We start from the raw sequence: 26897 nt of genomic DNA, 5'->3' as shown, positions 1-26897 counted from the left end.
CTGAAAGTGATGAAGACCAGATTGGATGGGGCTTGGAGCAACCTGATCTAGTGGAAGGTGTTCCTGCCTGTGGCAGGGGGGTTGGAACTGATGATCTTTAGGGTCCTTTCTAACCCAAACCATTCTATGATTCATTGATTTTGTATGATTTGGCATTATTACTTGAGTTAATTAATAATTACTGAAGGGAGTTTCCAAAGGCAGAAGAATAAGCTGTGCAGCTCCTCCCAAGCCCCTCTGAGGTAGTGCAGGGAGCAACTGGGTGAGTGGTGCTCATGAGATTTGCTCAGTTCTTCTGTTTCATTTGCCCTGTATATACCGTATCCTGAAAACTTGCTTGGCAAAGAGTGCCAGCAGCTGCACTAGGGCAGGACTCAGCAGAAGGAAGCCCATTAAATGACTTGCTGATGACCTTTGATTTGAGTACCAATATTTAGAAAGCAAATGTTTAAACCCATGCCATTAAGAAGGGAAGCACAGCTTTGCCATGGGCAACTCAGGCAAGGGGTGCTGCTGAGGCAGTCCTGGGCCATGCAGGGGAAGAGGGCTGTTTGCCCTCTTCCCCTCCCCTTCCTCTCCCACCAGAGCAGCCCACCCTGCCCATCCTGCCCACACCAGGGAAGGGGCAGATATTTAGACTCCAATAAGGAAGGTGGCTGCTGCACCACGAAGGGTGGGAGTTTTAGAGCTGTTTCAAGCCCAAAGGCAAAATAACTTTGGACATCCCTCGTGCCCACATTGCCTGAGACCCTGTACAAGTGGAGACTGTGCAATGAGAAGAACACCTTCCAATCCAGGTGCCTGCTGTGACCAGAGCTCAGCTGGCCCTGTGAGACTGGCCCCAGCTGCTGGTCTTCTACCTGGTTGGTACCCACATACTGATGGGACTTCATGAAATCAATTGATGTTGGTCAGGTGCAGCAATAGGCCAAGAGAGTATTTTTCCCTCAGAGTGGTGCAGAATTAGCTCTGCTGGTCAGTTTATAATTGGGCACTTGCACTTAACAGTATTCTTTCTGTTGGATTTTTATAGTTTTGTCTCTTCTTTTTTAAACATGAAAAATAATCAGTCTTAAAATAAAATAATTTTAAAAAAAATACCCTGGAAAGTGATCTATAAAAAGAGAAAATCCTTGCCGGGGGAATGCCACAGCAGCGAGCCCAAGCCACAGAAAGCCCGGTTGAAGGCTTCCCTTTTCCGCAGCTACTCAGAGGTTAACCAGGGTCTGTAAGCAAACAGCTTAAAGAAGGAGCCCGGCTTAGTGCCTGGTGTCTTGGGCTGTCCCAGAGACTACCACCCTAATGCCCTTCCAGCAGCCCCTCCCTCCCAAAGGTGATGCTGGGCAAACAGAGCCAGCCCTCGCCCCACGCAGCAAGGAGCCTTTTGCGGGGACGGGACTGGACCCGAGCTGGGGCTCAGGGACATCGCAGAAGAGGGTGTTTCTCTTCAGACGGGCACAGAGCCATGTATATATAAACCCTGGAGCAGCAGCCCGGGAGGATTGTTTAGCACAACCACACCTCGGCTCACTTGGCAGCACGGCGAGGCGCTGCCGGGAGTGCCGGCGGCTGAACCCCGAAGTACACGAGCGTGGAAGTGATCTGCCCATGGGCTCCCGCTGGCTGCTCATACTGATGCTGCTTCAGGCAGGTGAGTACCACCTCTCGGTCCCTCTGCCTTGCCATGCCTCCCCCCTGTCTGGGGACAGCCTCTCCCCTTGCCGTCAGCTTTGCCTTTTTCACAGCAGGCACCTCGGTGTGATTTGGCCAAGTGAGAAAAAAAAAAGCGTCACTGGACAATTTTCAACTTTACAGTGAGGGGCTGTGTAAGTGACCTGCCTGCCCACCTCACTTCCCAGCCCTGACTATGGTTTGCATAGCTGGGGCTGTATGACACAGGTCATTTTCTTTTTTAATAGTTTTCTGCTACAGAATTTTTGGTGTCCGTGTTTCATAAAAATACCTTCTTTTTATACCAGTGACTATGGAGTAAGCAGTTTTCAATTAATCTGAATTTAAAATAATTTTTAAGAAGTCTGTTTATAAAAGCCATAAATGACATAAAGCCCCTACACAGAGAGACAACAGTAAACTGGTAAGTCTGGGGTTATACCTGCAGTAGAGTTTCAAAATAAAAAGCAAAACTCTGCTTTAATCTAAAGGCTGCCAGCGTAAGAAGGACATCGAAAGTGTAAGTTGTCAGATCCACCTCTGCTCACCTCTCTGCAGGTATGTTCCTAGCCAAGGTGCTCCACTGCTCCATTAGTAGTACAACTAATGATTGGACATGCTCCTAGTGGGAGATGTGGCTAGATGCAGGCTACTGCAGAGATTCAGACTTTTTCTAGGCTTTCCTAGCTGTACTGGCTTGGCTGCCCAGCACAGAAAAAGTAATTTCAGTTCTTGGTCAAGTTATTAGCTGTGCACCTGAATATTAAAATGTACTTTCTGGGGCTGACCTCTCAGCTGCAGCAACCCGCTGCTGGCTCAAAATCCAGGCAGCTTTCAAAGAACAAGAACATCAGAGGCTGCCTGGATGCCTCTTGCAGAACATGCAGCCCTAAGCACACTAATTGAGTCTTTTGGACTCAATTTCCTTTGGGGCTTTCACTCTACTTCATGAGCAGATCTGCACTGTAATTACAGTTCCTTGATCCTCAGAGATATCCCCAAAAGAAGAATGGCCTTTCTTCTTCTGGGTGAGGTACAGTTACCTTACATCATTTTCAACCAGTGGCCAACAGACCAAGTCCAGCAGTCCTGTCTTAAAAGGCCAGTGAAAGATAACTATAAAAAATTCAAACTGCTCGTCAGGGAGCCAGCCTACAAAGAAGTTTTTGTCTCCATTGGAACATTTTCAGGGTCTGCAAACTGCAACAGGTTAAAAAAGCATGAATTATTTCCCCGAATCCAAAGCAGCTTACTGCTTGTGATTTCCCCTGAGGTGCCTGAGAGCTTGAGCCCCCTTCCAACTCCGAAGCCCTGCTGTTTAGACAAGGAAAATAAGTGGTCTTCTTAGTTTTGAATAACACCCATATAATGTGTTTTTAGTACGCAACCTGAACACTCAAGTAGTGTTTAGGTGAGCAGCGCTGTTACTTTTTCAGGAATGTGCATTTAATCCCCGAGGAATGCCCCAGGAAGCAGAGGGAGGCTCTGCTGAAACCCCGTGCCCTGCCAGGGACAGCCCGAGGTGCGATCACCGGGGTGAAAATGGTGGAGGACAGGGATGAAAATAGTGGAGGACAGTGCCAGTTCCTGCTGGGGGCTTGGGCTGCGGAGAGGGAACAAAGCTCTGCTTTGTCCTTCATGAGGAGAGACCCTCGTTGTCCTTGCCAGCACTTGGATTGGGCTCAGAGGGCGAGCTAGCCCAGAAGATGTGGGGAGAGGCCCAAGCAAGGGGATTAGAGGCTAGGTTTTAAAAGGAAAGCAACTGTTTTAATAATAGTATTGAGTCCTTGGGTGGTTTAGGGGATTAATTAGTCCATGTTTGCACAACGCTTTGAAGAGGTCAAGCGTGCTGCAATAACCAGGGGCAGGTGGCAAAGCAACTTCAGTGTCAAGTTCCCAGCTCCCAGGCATCACTTCCCTCTCCATCCAAGCGTGCCACGAAGTCCCCTTGTTTCTTTTTGGAGTGGTTGTGCATTGGTAGGACAAACACATGGGTTAGGCTGTTGGTCTGAGGGGTTTGATGCTACTGGTGAGTTGTTTTGCAATTCAGGACAGAGTAGAGCAAAGCACACTTGGTCCTTCACAGTAAGCCCGGGCATAAAATACTCCTATTTGTCACTATTGTTAGCATGATTAGCATCAGCATTTGCAGCTGAGTATCACAGTGGTTTGAGTATTAGGGGCAGAGTACTCTTGGTTTCCATAACAGTACTGCAGAGTCTGTGGTTTCCAAAAAAGTTCCAAATTAACGTGTGAAATCACAACACTGAAAAGTTGTAACTCAGAAATCTCCAGACTGGCTTGGGTGGTAATTCAGACAGTTCAGCTGACATAGAGTTCCTTTCTTTTTTTTTTCCCCCCAAATTAATGTGGCCAACCTGTTACGAATTGAGTGGAACACAATAATGGAAGTGGATGCAAGTGTTGCCAGCACTTCCAAAGTGTCAAAAGAAAGGTGATATATACATGGCTATTGGCTAATGTAGGGCACTCTGTGTACATATCTATAGTACATACTCTTGACAAAGTATGTACTATACAGGCTCAGGGACTTGTAGCTATCCCTTAATGCAAACTAATAGTTCTGTCAGCTTTTTGCCACCTGGAGAATGGGTTAAAACATCCTGGATAGCAGATAATGTAAGAAATTTTGGGCAACACAGAAACCTCATTTTTTTCCAGAGAGTCCAGGTTAGGTCTGGTTGCGTGGTTGTACTCTGCTGCTTCACGTCCCACTTGGGACCGCAGCATAGCTGGAAAACTTTCCCAGGTTTGGAAGCTCTGGGGTGCAGTGAAGCCTAGCTGGCTGTGCACGGTGCCAGCTCAGGCCCTGCAAAGCTTAGCATCTTGAGCTTTGTGATCTGCAAAACCAGGCACGCTGCTCCTGGGTGCAATAGAGCTGCAATCACAGACTAGTCGACCAGAAATAGTAAATTTTGCTTGAATTGAGCTCTCTTAGAAGAAGTAGCCTGCTTGGGTATTTCTGCATCCACCTCTTGGTCACCCCAGACCTCAGGCAAAGCCTCCTGCAGAGTCCCCCTTACCAGCTGAATGTCATGGCTAGTTAGATTGTTAGGGCTGCAACCAACTAACCAGTCAAAACCAAAACCACTTCCCTTTAAGGACTGTAGGAAAATCAGTGGCAGGTGAGTTTAATTCCTTTGTATAGCCATGTCCTGTCTTTGCAGTTTGGAAAGGTGCTCTGGGAAAATCACATTCACTGCACACTCGAGGAATCATTGAATTGGCTGGAGCTATATCATGTGGCACGGGACGGTCTCCCTTGGCATATATTGGCTATGGATGCTACTGTGGACTGGGAGGACGAGGCTGGCCTAAAGATAAAACAGACTGGTAAGAAAAACATCATCTATGTGTCCAGAAGCAGTGAAAACCTCCCCACCCTTCCCTGTTTGTACTACTGTGTCTCCACGGACTCATTTCCTGCCTTGTGGAGAGGGAACTTAGTATATATGAACAGTACTGGGGATTTGTGGGTAAGGACCCACATATCACTTGGGATTTGAATGAGGGTTTAACCTCCTTTTGGATGAGACCTTGTGCTATGTGGGGTAGAAGGCAAAGGGGAAACCAGGATACAATTTCCTGAAATAGCTTAATATGTATTCATAGAGAGTAAACTCTGCCTGACAAAAAGAGAGTGATCCAAGGTATTTGGAGGGTTATTTAACCCAGGTCCTTAAAATGTCAGCAATGGGAATATCACTGTTTATTCTCTTGAAGAAATCCAGATTGTTGCAAGGAGGAATCAATCAAACCTGTTGCCTTCATTGCCTGTTAGTTCACACTGAATCAGGGAAGAACAACAAGGGGGGGAGTATGATGTTATTTCCCCTTTTCTTCATCAGTGGGGGGAGATGATGTGCTTGTTATTCCCAAGACTACAAGCAATGTGTCTAAGAAGTGTTGTAATCATGTTTCTTTCGTGTACTTTGTGATTAGCATACATGTAAAGCTTGAGCACAGTGGACTCTTGTGTGCTCTGAACCTGTTATTTGCAATCTCATCCAGTTTGAAATACCAAAGGCAGAGCACACAAGTCTGTCTTTACCTAGTCAACACACCAGGCCTTACTGATAATAAGCAAGCCCTGCTTTTAGCAGTGGTGAAGGTGGTCTGCAGCTCACTGGAAAGGAAACTGAGCTTTCCAGAATCCCCGGCTGCTGGAGACATTTCACAAATGCTACAAAATTTTGCTGAATTGCCGGGTAAGAAAAAGGGAGAGAAAAAAAAGGAAGAAAAGATGTCAAGGTTAAAGACCAGCTCCTCTGCGGGCATGAAAAAAAAGTTGTCCCTTAAAACTAATGGAGCTGCCTTCATTAATGCAGTGAGATGTTATTCTCCCAAAGCCATTTCATCATACCCCTTTTTTTTATCTGTGAAATATTTCTATGAACAGTCACTATGGGGCTCACAAATGATGAGTAACTACCTACAAAGGGTCATAGCTTTCAGGTGTATAGGTTTCTTTTAACTTTTAGTAATATCTCTTGATCTGCTTATCACCATCTACAGCAGAAGATGTGAGGTGTTTAATTATTTCTGTTACCATTTACCAGTTCTCATAATAAAGCCTTTAAAGTAAAACATGACTTCACTAATTTGGAGTACTGCTTTTATTGAAGGGCTGAGCAGAGGGACCTAAAAGCTGTTTTCCATCGAGGCTGAGTGACCTCCAAGTTTATGTGACTCCAGGAGATGCAAGTAGTCAGCACTCCTGAAAAACAGAGAGTAAAATATGGCCACATATTCAGCAGCCAGTGTTTCTGCTGTTGTTTGAATCCCATTGGATATGGATTTTATCCTAAAAGCAGAAAATGAGACTTTGCAACTGGAAATGCCTCAAAATACCAGATAGTTTGTAAAAGGGAAGCTTGATCCTTTAAGTACAGTCATTATTATTCCTTAGCTGCAATGCTTGGCTGCAATAGAAAAACTGGGAGGTTTTATTTAGCTGGGAAGAACCAGCAATGCCCCACTAGATTTAGCCCTAAAATATTCTATTTTCTGTTTGCTAGAGAAATATTGATATCTGTTACAGAGAACTGCTGCAAAGATCAGTGTGGTTGAGTACTCCACGCCTGTGAAAGTGACCACGTTACTTTCCACATTTGCCATTCTAAAAAAAAAGGAAGCAGAGTGGCAAAACTACTGGCCATGAATGACAAACACTGTCTGAAATTACCCACTCTCTTGACATTCTAGGTTTGTTACTGAGACCCTTACAAAAGGAGTAATTTTCTTGTGAGTAACTCAGTCAATATGTCTAGACAGGGCTAGAATGCTTCTAAGCACCTCTCTTTTATTTGAAAAGAAAAAGCCGCTAAGTGGGCAATCCTTTTACAAGGTTTATTCCACACACTGACTTTGATGTGGTGTTGTCAGTAATTACCTTTTCCCTTTTGTTCCACTCTTAGTCTCACCACTTCAAGACATAATAGCATCTCTTCCACATCGTAAATAGATTATTTTTTTTTTCTCCTTTCTGATTCCCTCGGCTGCTGCAGCACCTATTCTGTAAAGCAGGACCTGGAGGGTGCTCAGTGTTTCCCTGAAAACACCAATGCCATGAGAGGCAGGGTGGCATATATGACTCATCTAAGTCATAGGATCATTAAGGTTGAAAAAGATTTCTAAGATCATTGAGTCCAACCTTTAAGTCCTGGAAAACGCATAGGAAGGAGAACGATTTCTCCTCTGTTGCAAAGCTAAAGCAAAAGAAAAAGCCACACAGCAATGATGGGGCTGTTAACATGACAAATACAATGTGACAAATTCTTACTTTATTGGCCTTTGCTCCACAGCAGGGGTCTGGCCGGCTGATCCTTGGGGACCAGCCGGAGCTGTCTGTAGCCATTAGGGCTGTCTCATAGCCCAGAGGTGATGAACAGGTTGTTTACTATCTAGATGACACAGTTGTATTTGTTCTCCATACCTGCTGACCAGTGCTCTGCCGTGGTGTTGGCTGGCTCTGTTTGTGTTGGTGTTAGCAGGTTATTAAAAGCTTAACACTACTCTGACCCAGGTGCAGCAAAGGGCATTTCCAGACAGGAGGGGACTATCTGAAGGTGGCAAAGGACAACAAAAGGCTTCCTCAGTCTTTGCTCCCTGGCATCTCATCACATCTGAAACAGATGTTTGTAAAATATGAGCCAAAAACTTCTCACTTTGAGTTGGTGTAAGCTACATGTCACCCTGCTGCAGCTATGGGTGTCATCAGGAGGAACTCCTGTAAGGGGAAACAGAACTGTGTCCCAAATCCTGTGGTTCTGCAGAATTTATGCAATTCTCCCTGATTTTGCCAAGCCAGATAAGGAGCAGTGAGTTCTCACAGCTAACTCGCTCACCGCTCTGGTGCTTATTTGCTTGTCCTTGCCTGATTCCCAGACCATCTTTTTACTCCAGCAATATCTGTTCTCTCTTCTCCTACCTCTTTTTGTGTTTGTACCCTCTGACTATCCATGAAGAACAGTTTCTTTCCCTTGGCAGAGGCTCTTAACACCTTCCTTTGCCCATCTACCTCCATGTTGTTCTTCCTCCCCAGGTACCTCCATCCCTGACACCAACTTTCCCAATTTGCCTCTTGGTTTACTCCCCAGACCTCACAAACCCTGTGATCAACAACCCACTGCATCGCTACAGGCTGGGCACAGAGAGGCTGGAGAGCAGCCAGGCAGAAAGGGACCTGGGAGTGCTGATTGACAGGAGGCTGAACATGAGCCAGCAGTGTGCCCAGGTGGCCAAGAAGACCAATGGCATCCTGGCCTGTATCAGGAACAGTGTGGCCAGCAGGACCAGGGAAGTGATTCTGCCCCTGTACTCAGTGCTGGTGAGGCCTCACCTGGAGTCCTGTGTCCAGTTCTGGGCCCCTCAGTTCAGGAAAGATGTTGAGGTGCTGGAGCAGGTCCAGAGAAGAGCAACGAGGCTGGTGAAGGGACTTGAACACAAGTCCTATGAGGAGAGGCTGAGGGAGCTGGGGTTGTTTAGTCTTGAAAAGAGAAGGCTCAGGGGAGACCTCATCGCTCTCTACAACTACCTGAGAGGAGGTTGTAGGCAGGTGGGGCTTGGTCTCTTCTCCCAGGCAATCAGCAGTAGGACAAGAGGGCATGGCCTTAAGCTGTACCAGGGGAGGTTTAGGTTAGATATTAGAAAGAAATTCTTTACAGAGAGGGTAATCAGACATTGGAATGGACTGCCCAGGGAAGTGGTGGATTCTCCATTCTTGGAGGTTTTTAAGTTGAGGCTGGACGTGGCACTTAGTGCCATGGTCTAGCAACTGTGGTGGTAGTGGATCAAGGGTTGGACTTGATGATCTCAGAGGTCCTTTCCTGTAGAGGATTTGGTTAGAAATGCAAGGACATATGAGCATGGCTAAGGCCATGTATGAGCTGCTAAAGTCCAGCTAGGCCCGTGAGAACTCTGAGACAGCAGGGCCATGAGAAAGCAGCAATGTCCTTGGGCATTCTAAATTGGGCTGAAAAACAGGAGCTTGGCATTAACACAACAAAGACCCTTAACGAGCCACCTGTGTAAACAATGAGAGGCAATTGAGATGATATCACCACCTAACTGTGTACCAATAAGGAGCCTAATCTTGTAATATTCATGAGCCTATTATAGAGTGTATATTAAGCTACTGTCAATTTTCAATAAAAGAAGTTCCTGGATCCTTACATTAAGGTGTCTGAGAGCTTTCCGTCGCGACACTTTCCAACCCGTCTGATTCTACGATTCTATGATTTCTACAGCTGGCACTCTGCCTCAGCTCAGCCTGATTGTGGCTCTCCACCATGGCCTCCTGTGCACTGGGTCCCACATATGAGACACTGATGATGGGCCTGCTCTGCTCTCTGTCATCCCCCTGAGGATGGATTAGGCTTTGCTGAAGCTTCAGGTCTTAGCCAGGATGCCCTGGGCTACAGCAAATCCTCCAGATGACACATACCCCAGCTGTAGCTCAGTGACTTAGTCCATCCCTGCCATATTTTATGACACATTGTATATGGACTCAAATGTTGGAGAAAGCCGAGACTTTCACACTTTCCACAAGGCTGCAAGTTCTTCTCTCCTTTAGCCTTTCATGTCTAACCTCTTCAGGACAAGCCCAGGAGGCAAGTGTTACTAGACCAACAAAGGTCTGACCCACAGCCTGCTACTCTTGTCATGTCCAACAGAACTGGTTCCATAGGCTGGGTAAGGTCTTCTCAATTATAGCAATTGCTGCAACTCCTCATGGGAAAACTTCTAGATATGTATGTCCCATAGAGCTTAGTCCCTTTCCAAAGTCCTTTGAGGAGCTGGCATGGAAGATGCCACAATGTCTGCTACAATTAACTTACATTTCTATGTTTCACAATGCAGTGAGCAGTCTGGTTGTAATCTTCACACAGCTTTCATCTTCGTAGGTAGAGGAAAAAAGGCATTTAGTTTGCAGACTCATCTGTGGGATGAAATTGCTACTTTTAACCACTAAATTGGGACCTCAGTCAGTAGGGAAAGCAGGCTGAACTAAACACAACCTCCATATAATCACAGAGGTTACATGAAGGCTGAATTTGATCTGTTGTCTCTTTCACCTGATTCACCTGATCTGGTTCCAGGGATTTTTATTAGTATTTGCATCAGTGGTGAATTTTCTTTGCACTTCAAAAATTGGTGGGTTTTTTGTTTGGTTGGTTGGTTGGTTGGTTTGGTTTGGTTTGGTTTTTTTCTCCTGGGCTTTATCACCTCACAGAGCCCACCACCCCTCATATCCATAAACCAATTTCTAAAAGGGAAAAATCCTCCTGCAGCAGAGGGTAATGAAGTTCCTGATGCTCCTAAGCTCTCGAATAAGGTACTGGCAGCTTCCAACACGTCCCTAGAGAAGTCCTATTTCTTGAACAAGAAATCCTTATCCTTCTCGCAGTGGTTTTCCACTTTTCCACAGGGACATAATGATGGATCTCAGACTTTTATTGACTTTTCGTACATTGGCTTCAGGTCTTGAAGATAATCAAGATCTTCAACTATGTTTGGTAATCTACAAGCACCCAGCACAGCCATGTTCCCTTTTGGTCAGCTCATCAACCTCTTGAACCGATTTACATTCACAACTCCAGAGCTTCTCTAAAAGCTGTCCACTCATCATTTACCCCTAAACCCAGCCTGTCTCAATTCCTCCCGCTTAGTACAGTAGTTTCTCTGTAGAGTCAGAGCAATTGTGCAGGGGTGGCTTCTGGAAATACAGATCACTCCCATCTGCCTTCAGCCTCTGACTAGCATCTTTGTTGAAACAACCTTTGTTATTCAGCAGAGAACCTCTTTAAGTGCTGAATCTTTTCGCAGTTTATTTTGAGTCCTTAAACTACCAGAATAAAATTCAAGTGGGGTCAAGTTTTATATAAATTCTGAAGTAATTGACAGTGAGAGTTATCTCACTTCCTAGTCTGTAGGACAGATGTCATAAGCTGAGCTACTCACCCTCATCCCGCTCTATGGTCAGCGAAATGCAATTGCACTTTCAAATACAATGGTTTTCACCTATGTTAGATCTCTGCAGCATGAAAATGTGAACTGTGCCCCAGATATGCATAGAGAGAGCATTTAAGGATCTGAAGTTAACTGATACAAATTTCCCCATTGAGTCTGATGAACTTGTAGCCAGCCCTCAGAAAATGGATGGGTCAAAGAGCATGTGACAGGTTCAGGTGAACCGAAGAGATGAAGCTTCTTGGTGATATTGAGGAAGGCAAAAAACTTCCTTTCAGTGACATTACCATGTCTTGACCATATGTGCCTTTTTGAGGGCAGAAGCTCAAAGGAAGAAGCACAGTGGTGGGAACAAATATGGCATTAATGAGCTCCTGAGAGATGTGAATCTTCACACAGATGTCGGGATACTTGGTTTGTCAGCAGATGATTTACTGACAGCCAGGGCCAAACGGTGCTGTCATGAGCTGTGTGTGAGCTGAGCCGTCCTGGAGTATATGCAAACATGCAGGATGCAGGAGGACACCCAGACTCTACCTTTTATTCTCTCCCAGGTGCTGCCACATGCACGACTGCTGCTACGACAAGGCAGAGAAGGCAGGCTGCAGCCCCAAGGTGCAGCGTTACCGGTGGACGTGTGAGCAGAACACCGTGCGGTGCGGTAAGGAAATGTTTGCTCCTGTCGGGTGTGTTTCTCTCCCTCTGCAAGCACTAGGCTGACCAAAGAGCTTTGTGGGCCCCAGAGGCAGGTCTGTGTATGCTGAGCTGCTCTCAAAGCTGCTTTAAGAAACATCTATTCTCTGCCAAGATCTCTGCCCATCCCTGGATTGATAGGCTTGCCAAGAGTCCCCAGCTAGAGCTGGGAGGAAAGCTGGAGCCCCAGCACCACCCATTCCAGGTAACCTGAGTGGTCCCCAGGCTGAAGAGTGAGAGTTGGGGTGTCCACAAGCCATCTCAATTTGGCAGGGGTGCAGGTGCCTCTCTGTAGACCTTCTACTCACTGGTATTAAGCATTGCCTGCTCCTCACTGACCTCTTTCCACAGCTGTGCAATGATCTACAGGGGTGCTCTTCCCATTGCAGTTTTGGCCCTCCCTCCAACAGGACTGTTCACTTTTTTACTTACCCTTGTGTGCTGCTAGAGAAGAGCTATGCTGTTTTGCATGGCTGCAAGACAGGTTAAACAGGGTGCCAGCCTGCATCTCTGCCTCATATGGGGCTCGGGTCTAAAATCCCCGGGTTCCAGCAGGGATTTTGAAGCTTGTAGAATCAAATGCTCTTCAGTGCTGCAGGCATACAGTGAGTGTAGGCTGTGCTGAGCTCTACAGCTGGTACCCAGTCAAGAAGGTTTGAATTACACAATCACAGACCGTCAGTGTCTTGCAGAGTTTGTTTTGACGTGCACCAGATGACTTGAGTCTTAGTATTTGTCACTTCTAAGTCTTCAAGAAGTCCCTGGTGGTAAAATCCATTGTAGAACACTTTGAAAGTTTGAATAGAAACACGAGAGTAAAACTTGTCCCCATAATCATCAAAGCTACTTGCTCAAACATTAAAAGATACCTTATCGAAAGACCATATTCTATTGGTGCAATCCTCAGCCTCGCCAGCAGCTGAAAACATGCCAGGAGGTATGGGATGGGGCACAGCACATCTGCAGTTGCTCTTTTCCAAGTGCCGGAACAACCTATTAAATACAAAGTGCTGGCTAAGGAATGTACCACTTTAATGTATAACTGCTCTCCCTCCTGCTTACCCACATTTCCATAACTGACTGATACCCTCTGCAAGTCATCTTTAAATGAAAAAAAAAATCCTGTTTCTTTTTGCTGTGAGGGAACAAGTTGTGAATATAAGATGTATCACTGAATCCAAGAGACGTGCAGAGTCTGTCCCATAGGAGTGCAGTGGGCTGCAGTTGCTCTGACTTGGCTAACAAGCATTAGTTAAACAAATGCCATTAATTCCCTAACTGACGTCCAGGCAAGACCTGAGATGCATCCATGAGGGCTTGGTCTCCACAAGCCCTCAGCAGGTTTCACTTCCCCTGATATACCCCATGGGGACGAACAATAGAAATGTGTTCTGAAGGCATATTTCCTACCCCAAGCTACAACACAGCAGGTGTTACTGGGGTGCGAAGGTATAGTGTCTGATCCCATTCAAACAAAAGGGATGAAGAATTAAATTTCCAGGCATGCTTGCTGGGCCCAGGGTAATGATGTCCAGAAGCTTTAGAAGCAGAATTGTTTGCACTGTCATTCCAATGCAATAGGAATTAAATGACTGTTGCCTGACACTGTAACATAAACACAGACATTTTAATGTAAATTGAATAGAAACTCATTTTACCTGGGATTTCTCCTCCTTTTGCCACCGTTCAGTGGTTTTATTTGTGATATGAAAATAATTGGCAAAACCATATTCTTCAGTCCATATATGCCATAGTCTGTAGGCAAATTGCATTCAATAAATATCTGAAATATAGGAAAGGCTGTAAGTTATGGAGGCTGGTCAAAAAAAATCATTCTACTCTAACAGAAATGCTGCAAAGCCAGACTTTTGTACTCACATTAGATAGTGGCTAGCACAGCATAGGAAGAACTAAAGGAGCAGAAGGGCAAGATTGGTATCTCACGCAAGATAGGTAGCTAAAAAAAAGTGGCCTTAGTGCTAAAGAACTAGTTGGTAGGATCCTTGAAACACTTTTTACCAGTAAATGTGTGATTGTTCAGACCAGCTTAGGAAACACAGGCTTTATTTATTTATCAGATACAGGGTTGATCCAGCAAAGTCCAGTGTAATCTGCAACAATTCCTGTACTCATTGCAGTTGGTTTTGGAGTGAAACTTTGCATGAAATTATATATTGAACTTTGCATACTGGAGGTTTTGTGGGTGTTAGATAATCCATGGTAGCAGCCTCAAAGAAACAAGGCACTTTGCTTTGAAATAATATTGGCCCAATGGCTGCATTTGAGCCACCTAGAGGTGGGATGGGGTTCATTAACCCCAAATCAGTCATTTGCAATGTAGCCATCTAAGCTGGTGGCTTTGATGTTCCTTATGGTCCTTACTTAGTCATGACTAAGTTGCATTCTCTATAGTTCCATGTATGGCTTTGATCAGTTTTGTTAGCTGCTGGCTTATAAAATTCAGGTACCTGGCCCTGTTGCAGAGTTCCTTGGCTCCTCTGCCATGGTCAGAGAGAGATGTAACATTAACTAATGGAACATGAGTGAAGAATGCCCAGTGGGTGCTTCTATGCCCTCAGGTTTCTGCCTATGGGAGGCTCCTCCTTTCAAAGCAGTATTTTTTTTTCTTTTGAAATCAGTCTGTTTTGCAGAAGGAAGAATTAGAAGGGAAATTTACTGACTGAGGAAAGGTAGAATATTTTTAGTTCAGGCTAAGATAAAATAATTTTCTTCTTTAGCTCTGACTGCTGAATTAAGCCCCCATTGATCACAGAGCTCTAGAAGCAGGGAGTGCTCTGTACTGGACAAATTTTTATAAGCACTGCCAATTTACATTTAGCTGCTACTTTGTGATGCTCTTGGTCTGTTGACAGAGAGAGGACAGGGGAGGGTCAGATCCACTCACAACATGACATGTCGGGCCTGCTGCCACAGCCTCTGATCCCTAAGAGTTGCTTTTTCAGGGTATTGTTCCTCCTAAAACTGTTTCTTGCCTTCAACTGATATAGAATCTCTCATCCTCTGCTCACATTTTCTTTTGCAGGTAACCTGACAGACCAGTGTGAAAAAATGGTGTGCCTGTGTGACCAAGAAGCAGCCAAGTGTTGGGGAGCAGCCCCATACAACCCACACTTCATCCTCTGGCCAGATTTTTTATGTGGACGGACTCATCCCACGTGCCATGTCAGAAACGGGGGGCCAGAATAGTCTTTTTAGGACCTTTCTTCTAACCCTTTGAATACAAAGGTGCTGCAATAAAATTCTTCCTCCTTCACCAGAGCTAACAATGGTATGAGAGAATTTCTATCAGGCCAGGGTTTATGGGGAGGAGAGACAGACCAGGCAGGCACAGTGGTGGAGTTGCCCTCTATGTGAGGCAACACATGGAATGTATCGAGCTCTGTCTTGAGGTGGACAATGAGCAAGTTGAGAGCTTATGATTTAGGGTAAAGGGGCAAACTAGTAAGGGTGACATCATTGTGGGTGTTTGCTACAGGCCTCCTGGTCAGGAGGAGGAAGTGGATGAGGCCTTCTACAGGGAGTTTGAAGCAGCCTCAGTCACACACTCTGGTTCTGGTGGGGGACTTTAACTACTCTGACATCTGCTGGAGAAGCAACAGGTGAAATAAGTAACAGAAATAAGTAAGAGACTGGAACATCTCTCTTATGAGGACAGGCTGAGAGAGTTGGGCCTGTTTAGCATCGAGAAGGTATGACTGAGAGAGGACCTCATCAATGTCTATAAGTATCTGGAGGGAGGGTGTCCAGAGGATGGAGCCAGGCTCTTCTCAGTGGTGCCAAAAAATAGAACAAGAGGCAATGGGCAGAAACTGATGCACAGGAGTTTCCACTCAAATATAAGGAAGAACTTCTGTACTGTGCAGGTGACCCTTCACTGGAACAGGTTGCCCACAGAGGTTGTGGAGTTTCCCTCAGTGGAGATATTCGAGACCTGTCTGAACACAATCCTGTGCAATGTGCTCTGGGATAACTCTGCTTGAGCAGGGAGGTTGGACCAAGTGACCCACTGTGGTCCCTTCTAACCTGACCCATTCTGTGATTCTGTGACAGGGTAAAATATATGCTGAATTAAGGACAAGATCCTGGTCTGATCATGTCCTTCGCAGAAACAGAGGGTTTGGCCTGCAGTGCAGTGGGAACACATTACCTGTCACCAAATGGCTTTCTTTTTTTTTTTTTTTTTTTTTTTAAATCACAGAATCATAGGGTAGTTTGACTTGAAAGGGGCCGTTAAAGATCATGTAGTTTCAATCTCCCTGCAGTGAGTAGGGACATCTTTAGTCAGATCAGGTTGCTCAGAGCCCAGCTGTGTTATCCCTCATGCTCCTGCCTCCCAGCACTAGGGACACTTCTGAGCTGTGTTGCAAGGATCAGTGTTTCTGACTTCTACTTACTGGTAGGCGCAGCCATACTTTGCAAAAGAATATATGTGTTACACGCGTTTCAGAGCTGATATGCTGCTGCTCTCTGATTCAAATAGAAGATGGTCCTATATTGGTACATCCCCCTGTCACTGACTACCTGGGAATCAATTATTGTCATGTCAGGAAAGGGAGGCTGTGGAGAACATCAGTCATGTCAAGAACATTTTTCATCTCTTTTTTTTTTTAAGGGTATTAGAGGCTTATATTGAAACACTACATTTTCTTCTGGCAAGAGTAAAACAAAATCCCGTTCTTTCAGCCAGGGGGTAGCTATGTACAAGTGGGTCTTCTTTCTGCCTTTGTTACAAGCCCGTAGGCTGGAGCAAGGCAACAGGACAAGATCCTCTATACCAGGAGGCACAGGCAGATGGGAGCCACAGCTACACCCCAGACGCAACGCTTTTGATTTCTTTGGGTAGGTGGAAATAGCTGGGTAGGTCGGGTTCCTTCTGTCTCTGCTGAAGCACAGCTGACAAACTTTGAATATCACCTTTAAAATAAGAAATAATAGCATGGAAAGACCCGAAGTACCTCATCAGAGTCTAAATTCAGACAAATCTGGCCAAACTATGTGGCGTTTTGGCAGGTGAGAATGCAAATTTCTTCACAAAAGGCTGCTTTGCTCCTTGCTGCAGGAGGATGGTGAATATGCCACTGTGACTGTCAAAGCTGCAGGAAAAGAAAAAGGCCAGCAAAAAGAAAAATCTCAAAGACAACATGTAGAGGCAAAGGCTTTTATTCTGTCTAGAGCTCCATTTTTTGGCTTACAGGGCATCAGAAGTTGTTCCACCTGCAGGCTTCGCATCTTCCAGCAACTCTTGCAATGTTGCACCTCAAGCGATGCTGAGCAAGAAGGAAAGGAGAGAGAGTGAGTGAACAATACAGAGTCAGTACAATACAACAAACTCCTCCAAGGCTTTCTGGCAAGTAAAGAAGTTGTGAACTCTTCGTGCAGAGGGTTTGCAGAGGGCTGATGCTGGGTGGGCAGCATTAGCCTAAGGGAATGAGCGTGCTTCCCAGCAAGGGGTGGAAGACCCTCCCCGTTGAGGGAGGCAGAGCTCCTGGCGCGTCCCTGTCGCTGCCACACTGTCCATCAGGTGGCGGCAGCGCTCCAGTGAATGGCAGGAGCAGCTCTTCCTTCAGCCTTTCCGGGAGGGGATTTTTTTCAGCAGGCCGAGCAAGACCTTTGAGCGCCAGGAGAAGAGGTACGAATCACACATCTCCTCACTGAACGCCAAAAAGTCAGCTGAGCTCGGTCTGAAATGCATACCACATCTCGGGTTGCACAAAATGGGAACTAAGCTTGCTTCAAAATCCAGCCTTCTGTGTCAGTCTCCTCAAACTAGACTAGTTGACAGAACTGTAAAAAAAAAAAACAGGTGAGCTTTCAGGCACATCAGCCTCTTATTGGGTCATTTCTTTGGCTCATGTGTGATGAAAACCTCTAGTTTTTCCAACCTGATCAGCTGATGTAATAAAAGAGATTATTGGGTTTTACAAACCACACCTCACTCATTTAAGCCATCATAGGCTTTCTGTACATAAGCATTACAAGAACACAGCATGTAGTCGGTAGGAGGAAGAACCATCCTTCAGCATAAACCTAAAAGAACTGAATGAGTCGTAGGACTTTGTTGAAAGAAGCAGCAGCATCTCATTGAACAACTCTGTCAAAAGTGGCAATTAAAGAAGATCGTATTGTTTTGTTTATAAGTAACTCATTAGGCCCATGCATCAGGGTCTGCACAGCATAAACAAAGAATTATTTGAAAAAGAGATGGAATATAGAACAAGCTCCATTAGCATTTTATGCACACTGCTTATTTCCTGAATCAGATCCCATGTCTGACCAGAGGTAAGTAAATGGCTAATTCCTCTTTAAGTAAGTTAAAAAAAGGTACCTTTGGCGAGACTCTTGTCTCATGCAGAGGATGCACTTCCTCAGCTGCGGGGTTAAAACAATGATCAGAACCACTATGCCTCCAATACCAGCTGCCACAACCCCAATGATTGTTCCAATGGATTCTTCTATACCAAACAAGGCTGGAGGAGAAGGGAAAGTAGAGAGAGTAAAATAAGATGTTGTGCAGACATGCAATGCAGCCAGCATGTTTTCTGCCGTGGCTGAAGAGGAAGCTACTTACTAGGATATCGATTATGCTGACGTCTTGTCTGACATGAAATCATGGGCCTCTACGTGGGAGAGTGTATTGCACTACAGAGGTATTGGTTTTTTTCACTCCAATGTAGCAAGCTGCTACACTTTCTGGGGCTTTAGAGACAGGACAGCCCCACTGCCCTCGGAATCTCCCTTAACATGCTGCTCCCTGAATTAATGGGACTCATGGCATATGCTTTATTTTCAAATGGAAAAAAATTACTCTGACGATTTCAACAAAATCATCGGTCTCCTTGTCCGTCTCCAAAGAAGACAGCACGGGAGAGCAGACAGAGCTCTTCTGAAATCCTTTCTTCAATTGGTTGCTCTTTGGGACTGTTACATGGCAGAGATGGCATAGTGCTGAAATTACATATTTCATAGTCTCAGGAACACACAAAACCAATTATACCGGCTCGAGTGTAGACATTGCAAGAGTAACCTGCACTATTGAGACTATGAGATCAAGCCAAGAGAAGGCCCCATTAGTTACACAACTAAGCCCTTGCAGAGGGACACAGTTTTCTTGCCTTGTTAGTGTTGCAGTTTAAATTGAATAGTTTCATACAAATTAGTAAATCAGGCTCAGAAGAACAAAGGCCTAGTGAATCTTGGTGAGCTAGAAGCTTTGGTAATTAATAAGGGGGAAATGGCACTTGCATAATTTACTCTTGACACAGAAGGTGCTATTTTTTGTTAATTAGATCATAAGATAATAACCCTTCTGATGTATTGACTTTTTGGGACTGCAATGTGTTTAGCCTATGGAAAATGGTTTGACATTTCCAGCTGATAAAGGCAAAGCGAGTTCTCTCTTTACTTAATATGCCTAGTGTCTATCTGAGAGGCTAAGAAAACACAGCATGTCACTTTTAATGCTACTTTGATTTTAATGTGAATGAAGTTAATCAGAAATTATACTATATGATCCTTGTGTTCATTATGGGATTACTTATGTCATCCAGAGTTAAGGAATGACTATGCAAGTTAGTGGGTTGGAGAAAAATAATGCCAAAAAAAATGTTTTGGAGCTGTTCCCTGAGATGATATCTTGACACCTTTCACTCATGGGGGTTCTGCCAGAGCTGTGATTACAAGGGAACTTGTCTGTTTCATTCTTGGCACTGACTTAATTTTTAAGGATAAAATTATTCCTTCTTTTTTTTGGTTGTATATGCTCCTCCTTATATAATACCTGTTTGACTGTTTATAGAGACAAGCCAATCCAAATTAGATGGCCTTACAAAAATAATGAGAAATACTATAGAGCAATTACACTCCATGACACTGGGCCCTTACAGCTAGAGGACAAACAGGCCAAATTCCCTTTCTGCAAGCATGTAAACCAGCTTTGGAGGAAAAACAAGGAGAAAAGAAGTCAATAACATCAATTATTACCCAGAGCCCTCCTGATCCTGAGCTTTGTGCCATCTCCTGTCACCACCTTCCCGTCTGGAAGTGTAACCTCACAGAAATAAATACCATGGTCACTGGTTGTCACATTGAGGATAACCAGGGAGGCATCCCCTTGGGACAAGTCTCCACTCATGAAGACCCTGGAGTTATTTGGCAAGACGGTCACATTGTTTTCTAGCAGGTCCATCTGCCCCTTTTCATCTTCTTTGTACCACTTCACCATCAGGCCATTCAGGGAGGGGCGTCGTGGACTGTTAAAACGGCAATTTAAGACCACGGTTTCGCCCTCTTTGGCTTTCTCCTTGGCTGGTGTTTGAGTCACCAAAAGGTTCCATGGCTCAAGTGTTGTCAACAACAAAGGCTGTGCTGTTACATGGGTTACAGCTGCTGCATTCTCCTTGCTTGCGCTTCCACCAGTAACACCATCTGCACCAGGAAAGAGAAAGAAGACGACAGTTGAGAATGATAAACCTTCTAGCTGCTCCTGACCTTTAACCAGCACAAAGAATGGCTCCTGGAATTAGCACTTGAGGGCAGTCAATATTATGATGATGGGGTTTTCTTCCTAATTCCTGTTTAGATTATATTCGTGTGTGTAGATGGATCTTTTCCTGAACCTCAATTCCTTCCTACTGCCATACTAGACCAGTCAGCCACATTTTCACCTGAAACACTAAACTCTTTCTTCCCACTCCAAAAAGCATCAGGGCCCGATGTTCCTGCCTCAAGTGCTTTTGAAGCAAAGCAAAAAATGCACATACACTCACACACTGGCAATTCTGTTCTGGCAAGTACAGTAAATAAGTGTGCATCCTAATGCAACTGCCTGCATCCCAAAACATAATATGAGCTTCTTAGAAGTTTGGGTGTGCATTTCCAGCTGTGGAAATTGAAATTGTGGGAAGAATGTCCATTGCCAGAGACCGAACCCCCAGCAGATCTGATCAGCAGTATGGGAGACAGAACCTCGGCCTCGTCCAGGTACTGATACTGAGGGTGACAGCTGTTCTCTCTGAAGAGACCATTGTCCTATTAACTTCTGCTAGAAAAATATGAGGATGACTGTAGTAGATATTTAAACCTGCCTTCTCGCACTCAGGTGCTAATCATAGTATCAAACAACTTCTAGCTACGAGTAGTAAGAGTGGATCTTGTTTCTGGAAACAATAACCTGGACGCAGAAGATGAGAGGAATAGTTGCTGTCTCAAAAAGAGGGGAAAACAGACCTAAAAATAAGCCAACAGCTTTTGCCAAGAAAGTGTTCAGACCAATTTTTGGAAAAGGTTCTTCCTTTCAAACTAGTTGATGTCCTCTCAAGGATTGCAGACAATTGCAGAGTGAAGGTCTTGATTTTCCATTGTCTTGAGTCTTTCATTGCCATCCATAGAGTGTGAAACACTATTGTCTAGGTCTGGTAAAGCTTCACAATGACAATAGATGCTCTCTGCTCAGGGACAAATGTCTCAAGACAACATAGTTGGTTTGGGAGTTAGTTGAATGGCTCCTTCAGGCATGCTTGTATACAAAATCACAGTTGTATTCATAGTTATTATTATTTATGACTCTTATGGGAGTAGAGGATTTCTTTCAGACAGCAGGGCCCTGTTGTTCTGAGTGCCTTATAAAAGGATGGGGTATATAGCTTACAGTTTAAATATCAGACAAGAGATAACTTGTGAATGTAAAAATACGGGAAATATAAACAGGCTATGAAACCAGGCAACAACAAAGCATATGAAAAACATTATGAGCTGTTTTGGCTCTTACCTCAAAGAGAAATTTTTTGCCTTTTAACTGGAACACCAAACCATGAAAATCAAATACCTGAGAATTAGGCACCCAAATATAGTTTTGAATCTGGTCCCCTAAAATTAGTGGTCCTTATTAAAGATACTGGATGAGATACTATCCTCCTGTTCATATGTAATTGTACCAATGAGCCTGCTGGAGCTTCTTTGAGAAATCTGAGTTCCATATTCTCCCTTTCCAGTTAGATACATGTATTGATGCAAGAGTCACAAAGTTGAAGTATCTTGACAAGATACTTTGATGAAATACAGACTATAATTGAAATACTTGACTAAGTTGATAGTAGCTTGACATACTACATACATATTTGTGCATCCAATATTCTGATGTGATATATTCGGTTATTCATTAGAGTGAATTTGAGCAGTTTCATAATGAGTACTCTTTTTTTAAATTTCAGTTTATTACCCATCATCTTCACCTGTTGCTTTAACCAAAGCAGTATGTGCTACTGCTACCTTGTTTTCAAGGAATGGCCACAAAATTTCTTCTCCATTACCAGTATTCTAGCCTTGCCATATGCATCCCTGTAACACAACTGTAATTTTTATTCCTTTTAGTGATGCAAAAGGTATCATTTTTATATAGCCACTTAGTGGGTAGAGAACATAACTGAGCAGGAACAATGTGCTCCAATGTTGCTTCTGTTCATCATGACTTTTATTTGCATCTCTTGTCATGAAATAACTGGCCTTATCATCTGTGTTATCCCAGATCTTTGATTCAATACAAATCATGTAACTTGAAGATAATCAGGAAAATCAAAACACAAGAAGAGTCAGCCGTGTTGTTTCATCCCAGCTCTGCTTGAGGGTTTCACTGAGAAGGTCACAGCACTGCCTCTATTTTTCTTTCTTCATTTCTTTTTCTTCTTTAAGGCTGCAAAACTGGAACATATTAGTTCACTGGTATTCAAATACACAATGCCCTTATCGTATTGGCATCTGGGAGCAAGCAATGCCAAATGCTTTGTTGACTCTGCTTCAAAGCTCTTTTTAAGTCAATTGCTTCATTAGCAGAGTGATGTGTAGGTCCCTTGTCATGCGGGTTGTAGGGCTGGAGAGGAATGCAAGGCTTTTTGGTGAAAGCACTTGAGCAAGACAGAGTACAGAGAAACACAGCATGAATAATCTTGTCTTGACCTGGAAAAACGATTAGATGATCTAATAGGTCAGTGTCACATAAAGTTGTTAGTTCACGGTAAGTTTTCAGCCATGAGGGGAGAAAGCTCTCTGGGACTCCCCGTAATGTGGCAGTGTGCTCCACATTTGGCAGTACTAATAGGGCACCTACTAAGCCCTCAGCCTCCCCTTTACATAATCTGCAGGTTGATACTTTCCCATGTAAAGCCATATCAGGCTTTACACAAAGCAGGCTAGAGGAGGTGGGGTGACAAACGGAAAGCATAAAATATAACTGCACTCTCTTCCTGTCCTGGAGCCTCTAACTGACTCTTTGGTGCCTGGAGTAAACCCAAGCAGCCCTGCAAGCTTCTTTTGCCAGCTCTCAGCAACATGGGGGAACAAAAATGGTGGGCGGAGGTCAGCGCAGAATGTTACCTTTCCTTTGTTCACACTCAGTAGCTGGAGGAGAGCTTGACGGCAAATAGGGTTTGATTTCTAACCCACATAAAAATCCTCTCCTGCTGAAATGACTGTCTTTCAGGTGGTTTTGTTGGCTTTAAAGCTCAGCTTCACATTCATGCCATGCTGATGCCATGAAGGTGCTTTAAAAGCTGTATCCAGCTCCCAGCGATCAGTGACTGTACTTTGCTACTCTTAATTTATATGACTTTCGCCCTGGACTGAACTTGGCTTTCACAAATGGATATGAATAACTACCTTGTGACAATAACTGGTTGCTAATACATCAGAGAACCAAAATAGAAAAGAAACTTCTAGCAATAATGATACACATCTCAAAAAAGACAGGCAAATACACTCTTTCTGAACATTTATATTAGCTGAACAGGAATGTATATAAAAAGAAAAGTATGTTTTAATGCAATGCACAACACTAAATACTGTTTCTCTGCAATCTGAGGAAACTTTCAGTGGGAAGTTGCTTTCTGAAAAATAGAAGAGAACCTCTCAAGCCAAACTCTAGGAATAAGCTATGTTTCTTCTAATCAAGGTTTAGTACTCACCCAGCACCAAGAAGAAGAGGAATGAAGTTGCTGCAGACCTATAGAGCTTCCCAATGTGCTGAATCATAGTTGCTGAAGTATATGGCCTCACTGTCTCTCCCTCTGGTCGTATGGGCAAAAAATATGTGTGTATTATAGCAACAGGACCGCACATTCTGCCCAGTGAATGTCACACTTACTAAAGTTACCACAGCTTTGAGCTCACAGTGCTCTGCCTGCTGCCTGGATGACAGCCACGTTTGAAGTGACAACAATGACTTCCCCGGCGGCTGTTCTGAGCTCCCTCTGAGAAGATGTCGAAAATGCTCTGAGAGCAAAGATAATACATTGTTTTTCACTTTAGCCTTGTACAAACCACAACTTTGGTTTGAACACAGAGTATCCAAATACTCAAAAGGAGACCTTTCTTCTGCTGAACCACTCCCAAGTAAGTGGAGGCGAGAAGAGAAAGAGCATTGGATTAATTTTCTGAGCAGCTGGACTCCTATCATCCTAATACACCACAAAAGGAAATTTCCGAAATTTAATATTTTTGTGACTATATGTACATGGTGTTTACAGGTAAAATGTATTCCCCAAGGTATTCTTTTCAGTGCAGAACAAATGCTTTTTCATCAAAATTTGATTACTTAAACTCTGTTTAAGTAGAGCTTGTCCATGCCACCAGGGTGGAGGGGAAAACTGCTGAAGCAGGTGGTCTATCTGCAAAACCAGCAGGTGTACTCTGAAACAGAGTCTAGGTTTACATGAGGCACATATGAAGCACGACTTTGTGGGGAAAGCTGAAGCATCCCCAAACCCTACCTGTACCATCCAGTCCCTCCAGCAGTGTACCCCTGTACCAAGCATGTACCACCCTCAATACCTGGCTGACACCTCTTCCCTCAGATACAGGATTAGGGATTACTGCACATTTTGTCTAATGATCTCGTATATCTTTAAAACTCTCCAGGTAATGGAATTGTGATTGAGTATCCAGTAAAAACTCAATTCCCTATCTCTTAAAATACATACAAACCACAGTTCAGCTGAGAGAGGCATGAGTATTTCTGCTTTTCTTTGTATTTGAAAGCAAAAAGGACCCATATCTCACCTGAAAAACTTGGCTGACCAAACAATGTCAAGAGGAACAATTCATTCCTGTAGTCACCAGTTGTTACTCTAGCTTTGGTGTACTGACACCAAAGCAGTAGTATCAGCAAAAGCAGGATAGGCTAGAGGGAGTATAGCTAAAGGAACTTGGAGGGCAAATACTTCTCTGAAATAGCTTGGAACAGTGGGAAGACCTAGGATTATCAGGCAGGAATCACTCCAAAGCGAAGTATACATTAAGAAGGGAACTGGGATCAAGTGCAGAGCAACACAGCGCTTCAGAGGAAAGTTGGAAGGAAGTACTGCCAAAGCGTAACTGAGTAAAACCAAATTATCCATGAAAGGAAAAAAATTAGAGGAGTCAGAAATGATCAAGAGTTTGAGGAGGGAAGATCAGTAGAGTCAAAGGGATCTGGCAGATGAAGAGGAATTGGGACCAAGTTACTGAGCTCAGAGTATTGGTCATGACTGCATGTCAGAGAAGTCAGCGTGGGAAGATGGAGGTGGACTAAAGGCAATCCAGTGTCTGATTCAAACCCGAGTATTTGGTGTGCTTCAAAAAAACCCTTCAAGTGTGTTGTGATGGACATACTACCATTGTTCATGCAAATGTTGTTTATGTTCATTTTATCCTATAATAGCAATTCTCTTGTGAATCCTCTATTGAATAGGTCAATGCCTGAGCAAAACTGCCAGATCAGCCAGCTTTTAACCAAAGGAATACAAAGGAGGTTTAGTGTCGCTGGCAGCCAGGAGCTGAAAACGAAGCTTCTCCCACTTGGATAACTCAATCCTATCCTAAGAGAACCTCAATTTTTGGACAAAATGAAAAGTAAACTTGGTACACAGATTGTTGTTGAGAAAAGCATGGAAAAAAATTGAGTTTTAGAGGTCCAAATCAAGAAACCAAGGAACAAAAATGAAACAAAGCACACATTCTTTTTCACACTTTCTTGTAAATTTTGGAGACTCACAGTCTCTTGCATTAAAACTGTCCTATCTGGGCCAACAGCTGGGAGGGGACATCAGCCACTGGGACTTCACCGGTACCTTTGCTAATGTATCAGGGGGCAGATATTGCAGGGCCCTGAGATGTCCTTTCAGGGAGAGCATTCACATGCTTTCAGGGAAATCCGTGGAGAGAAAGGGGACAGCAGGAAGAAACAGTGCTGTCACTACGGTCTGCTCTACCCTTCCTTCCCTTGGCTGGCCATCCATCCATCCATCCATCCCCTTTCATCATCTAGCAGGCAGCTGCCCAGCAAGGTGGAGATTTCTTTGTACCTCACAGGGCTCTTCTTCTTCTGTAAAGTGACCCGAGGGCAAAAGTCTGTGAGCCATCATTGCACTGGTTGGATCCCCTGACTTGAGAGGCATCGTTTGCTGCAGTCTAAGACGGACTCCAGCTTTCCCAACCTCCGTGTGCTCACAGCTTGGGGCAGAAACTACCGGGCGCTGCTCAGCAGCTTCAAAAACGAGACCCTGGGTTTCCCGCATTAACTTCCTTTGTGTCACCTCATCCTCCGCTGAGCCCGCAGCCAGCCTTCCCCCTCTCCCCCTAGGTGTCCCCCTGGAGCGGCCTCCCGGCGGTGTTTCCCGTCGAATCCCAAGAATTTAGGATTTGGGAACCTTTTTGCTGCCCGGGCGCTGTTGAACCCATTGCCGGGACTGCGCGCACGGGCTAATCCCTGGGGATGGAGGCACCGCCCCCCCCGCCCCCCCCCGGCTCCCTGCTGCCAGGAGTTCTCCCTGCCACAGCCCTCAAACTTTCCACCGGCTCCCGGTTAACTCTTGTGGAAGGCGCAGAGGGGTCGCCGGAGCCGGCCGGGGTGGGGGGGGGGGTGGGGAGGCTGGGAGGCGCCACCGCCCTCTCCGCCCCCCATGACGGCTCCCACTCCCCCGAGCGGCGTTGCCGCTCGCCCTTGGCAACCCCCTCCCGCCGCGGGCCGGCGGCGCGGCCGGCGCCGGCCCCTT

General features: G+C 44.8%; 2 protein-coding genes across 3 annotated transcripts; one reads left to right on the top strand and one right to left on the bottom strand.

Annotated features, from left to right (window-relative positions):
• The first annotated feature begins 1608 nt into the window (after positions 1 to 1608).
• LOC116782887 (phospholipase A2-like) lies at positions 1609 to 15137 on the top strand. The gene is made up of 4 exons (XM_032679943.1): positions 1609 to 1651; positions 4860 to 5025; positions 11718 to 11824; positions 14900 to 15137. Exons 1-4 carry the CDS (start codon positions 1609 to 1611, stop codon positions 15061 to 15063), a joined length of 480 nt encoding a protein of 159 aa, XP_032535834.1. The 3' UTR covers positions 15064 to 15137.
• Positions 15138 to 17021: 1884 nt separating this feature from the next.
• Positions 17022 to 26832, bottom strand: LOC116782225. Of its 2 annotated transcripts, XM_032678600.1 has the most exons (5): positions 25898 to 26832; positions 23832 to 23933; positions 19858 to 20301; positions 18203 to 18344; positions 17022 to 17144 (listed from the first exon to the last, which is right to left on the bottom strand). In XM_032678600.1, exons 2-5 carry the CDS (start codon positions 23896 to 23898, stop codon positions 17135 to 17137), a joined length of 663 nt encoding a protein of 220 aa, XP_032534491.1. In that variant the 5' UTR covers positions 23899 to 23933; positions 25898 to 26832; the 3' UTR covers positions 17022 to 17134. The 2 variants fall into 2 exon arrangements, with proteins under 2 accessions (XP_032534491.1, XP_032534490.1); XM_032678599.1 differs by having other exon boundaries at positions 23832 to 26832.
• Between the last annotated feature and the right edge of the window lie 65 nt (positions 26833 to 26897).

The sequence above is a fragment of the Chiroxiphia lanceolata genome, chromosome 2, assembly GCF_009829145.1.
Source record: "Chiroxiphia lanceolata isolate bChiLan1 chromosome 2, bChiLan1.pri, whole genome shotgun sequence".
NCBI classification, from domain to species: domain Eukaryota; kingdom Metazoa; phylum Chordata; class Aves; order Passeriformes; family Pipridae; genus Chiroxiphia; species Chiroxiphia lanceolata.
The sequence above is the reverse complement of the archived record's forward strand: the minus strand, read 5'-3'. Positions and strand labels throughout refer to the sequence as shown.

Bases quoted from the DNA above. Each gene is read 5' to 3' on its own strand.
- LOC116782887 (XM_032679943.1), top strand. From the start codon at position 1,609: ATGGGCTCCCGCTGGCTGCTCATACTGATGCTGCTTCAGGCAG. The intron at 5,026-11,717 runs GTAAGAAAAACA...ATTCTCTCCCAG, and splicing joins CCTAAAGATAAAACAGACTG to GTGCTGCCACATGCACGACT. The intron at 11,825-14,899 runs GTAAGGAAATGT...TTTCTTTTGCAG, and splicing joins GCAGAACACCGTGCGGTGCG to GTAACCTGACAGACCAGTGT.
- LOC116782225 (XM_032678599.1), bottom strand. From the start codon at position 23,985: ATGTGCGGTCCTGTTGCTATAATACACACATATTTTTTGCCCATACGA. The intron at 20,302-23,831 runs GTGAGTACTAAA...TTCCTGGTGCAG, and splicing joins CCTCTTCTTCTTGGTGCTGG to ATGGTGTTACTGGTGGAAGC. The intron at 18,345-19,857 runs GTAATAATTGAT...CTTCTCCTCCAG, and splicing joins CAGGATCAGGAGGGCTCTGG to CCTTGTTTGGTATAGAAGAA.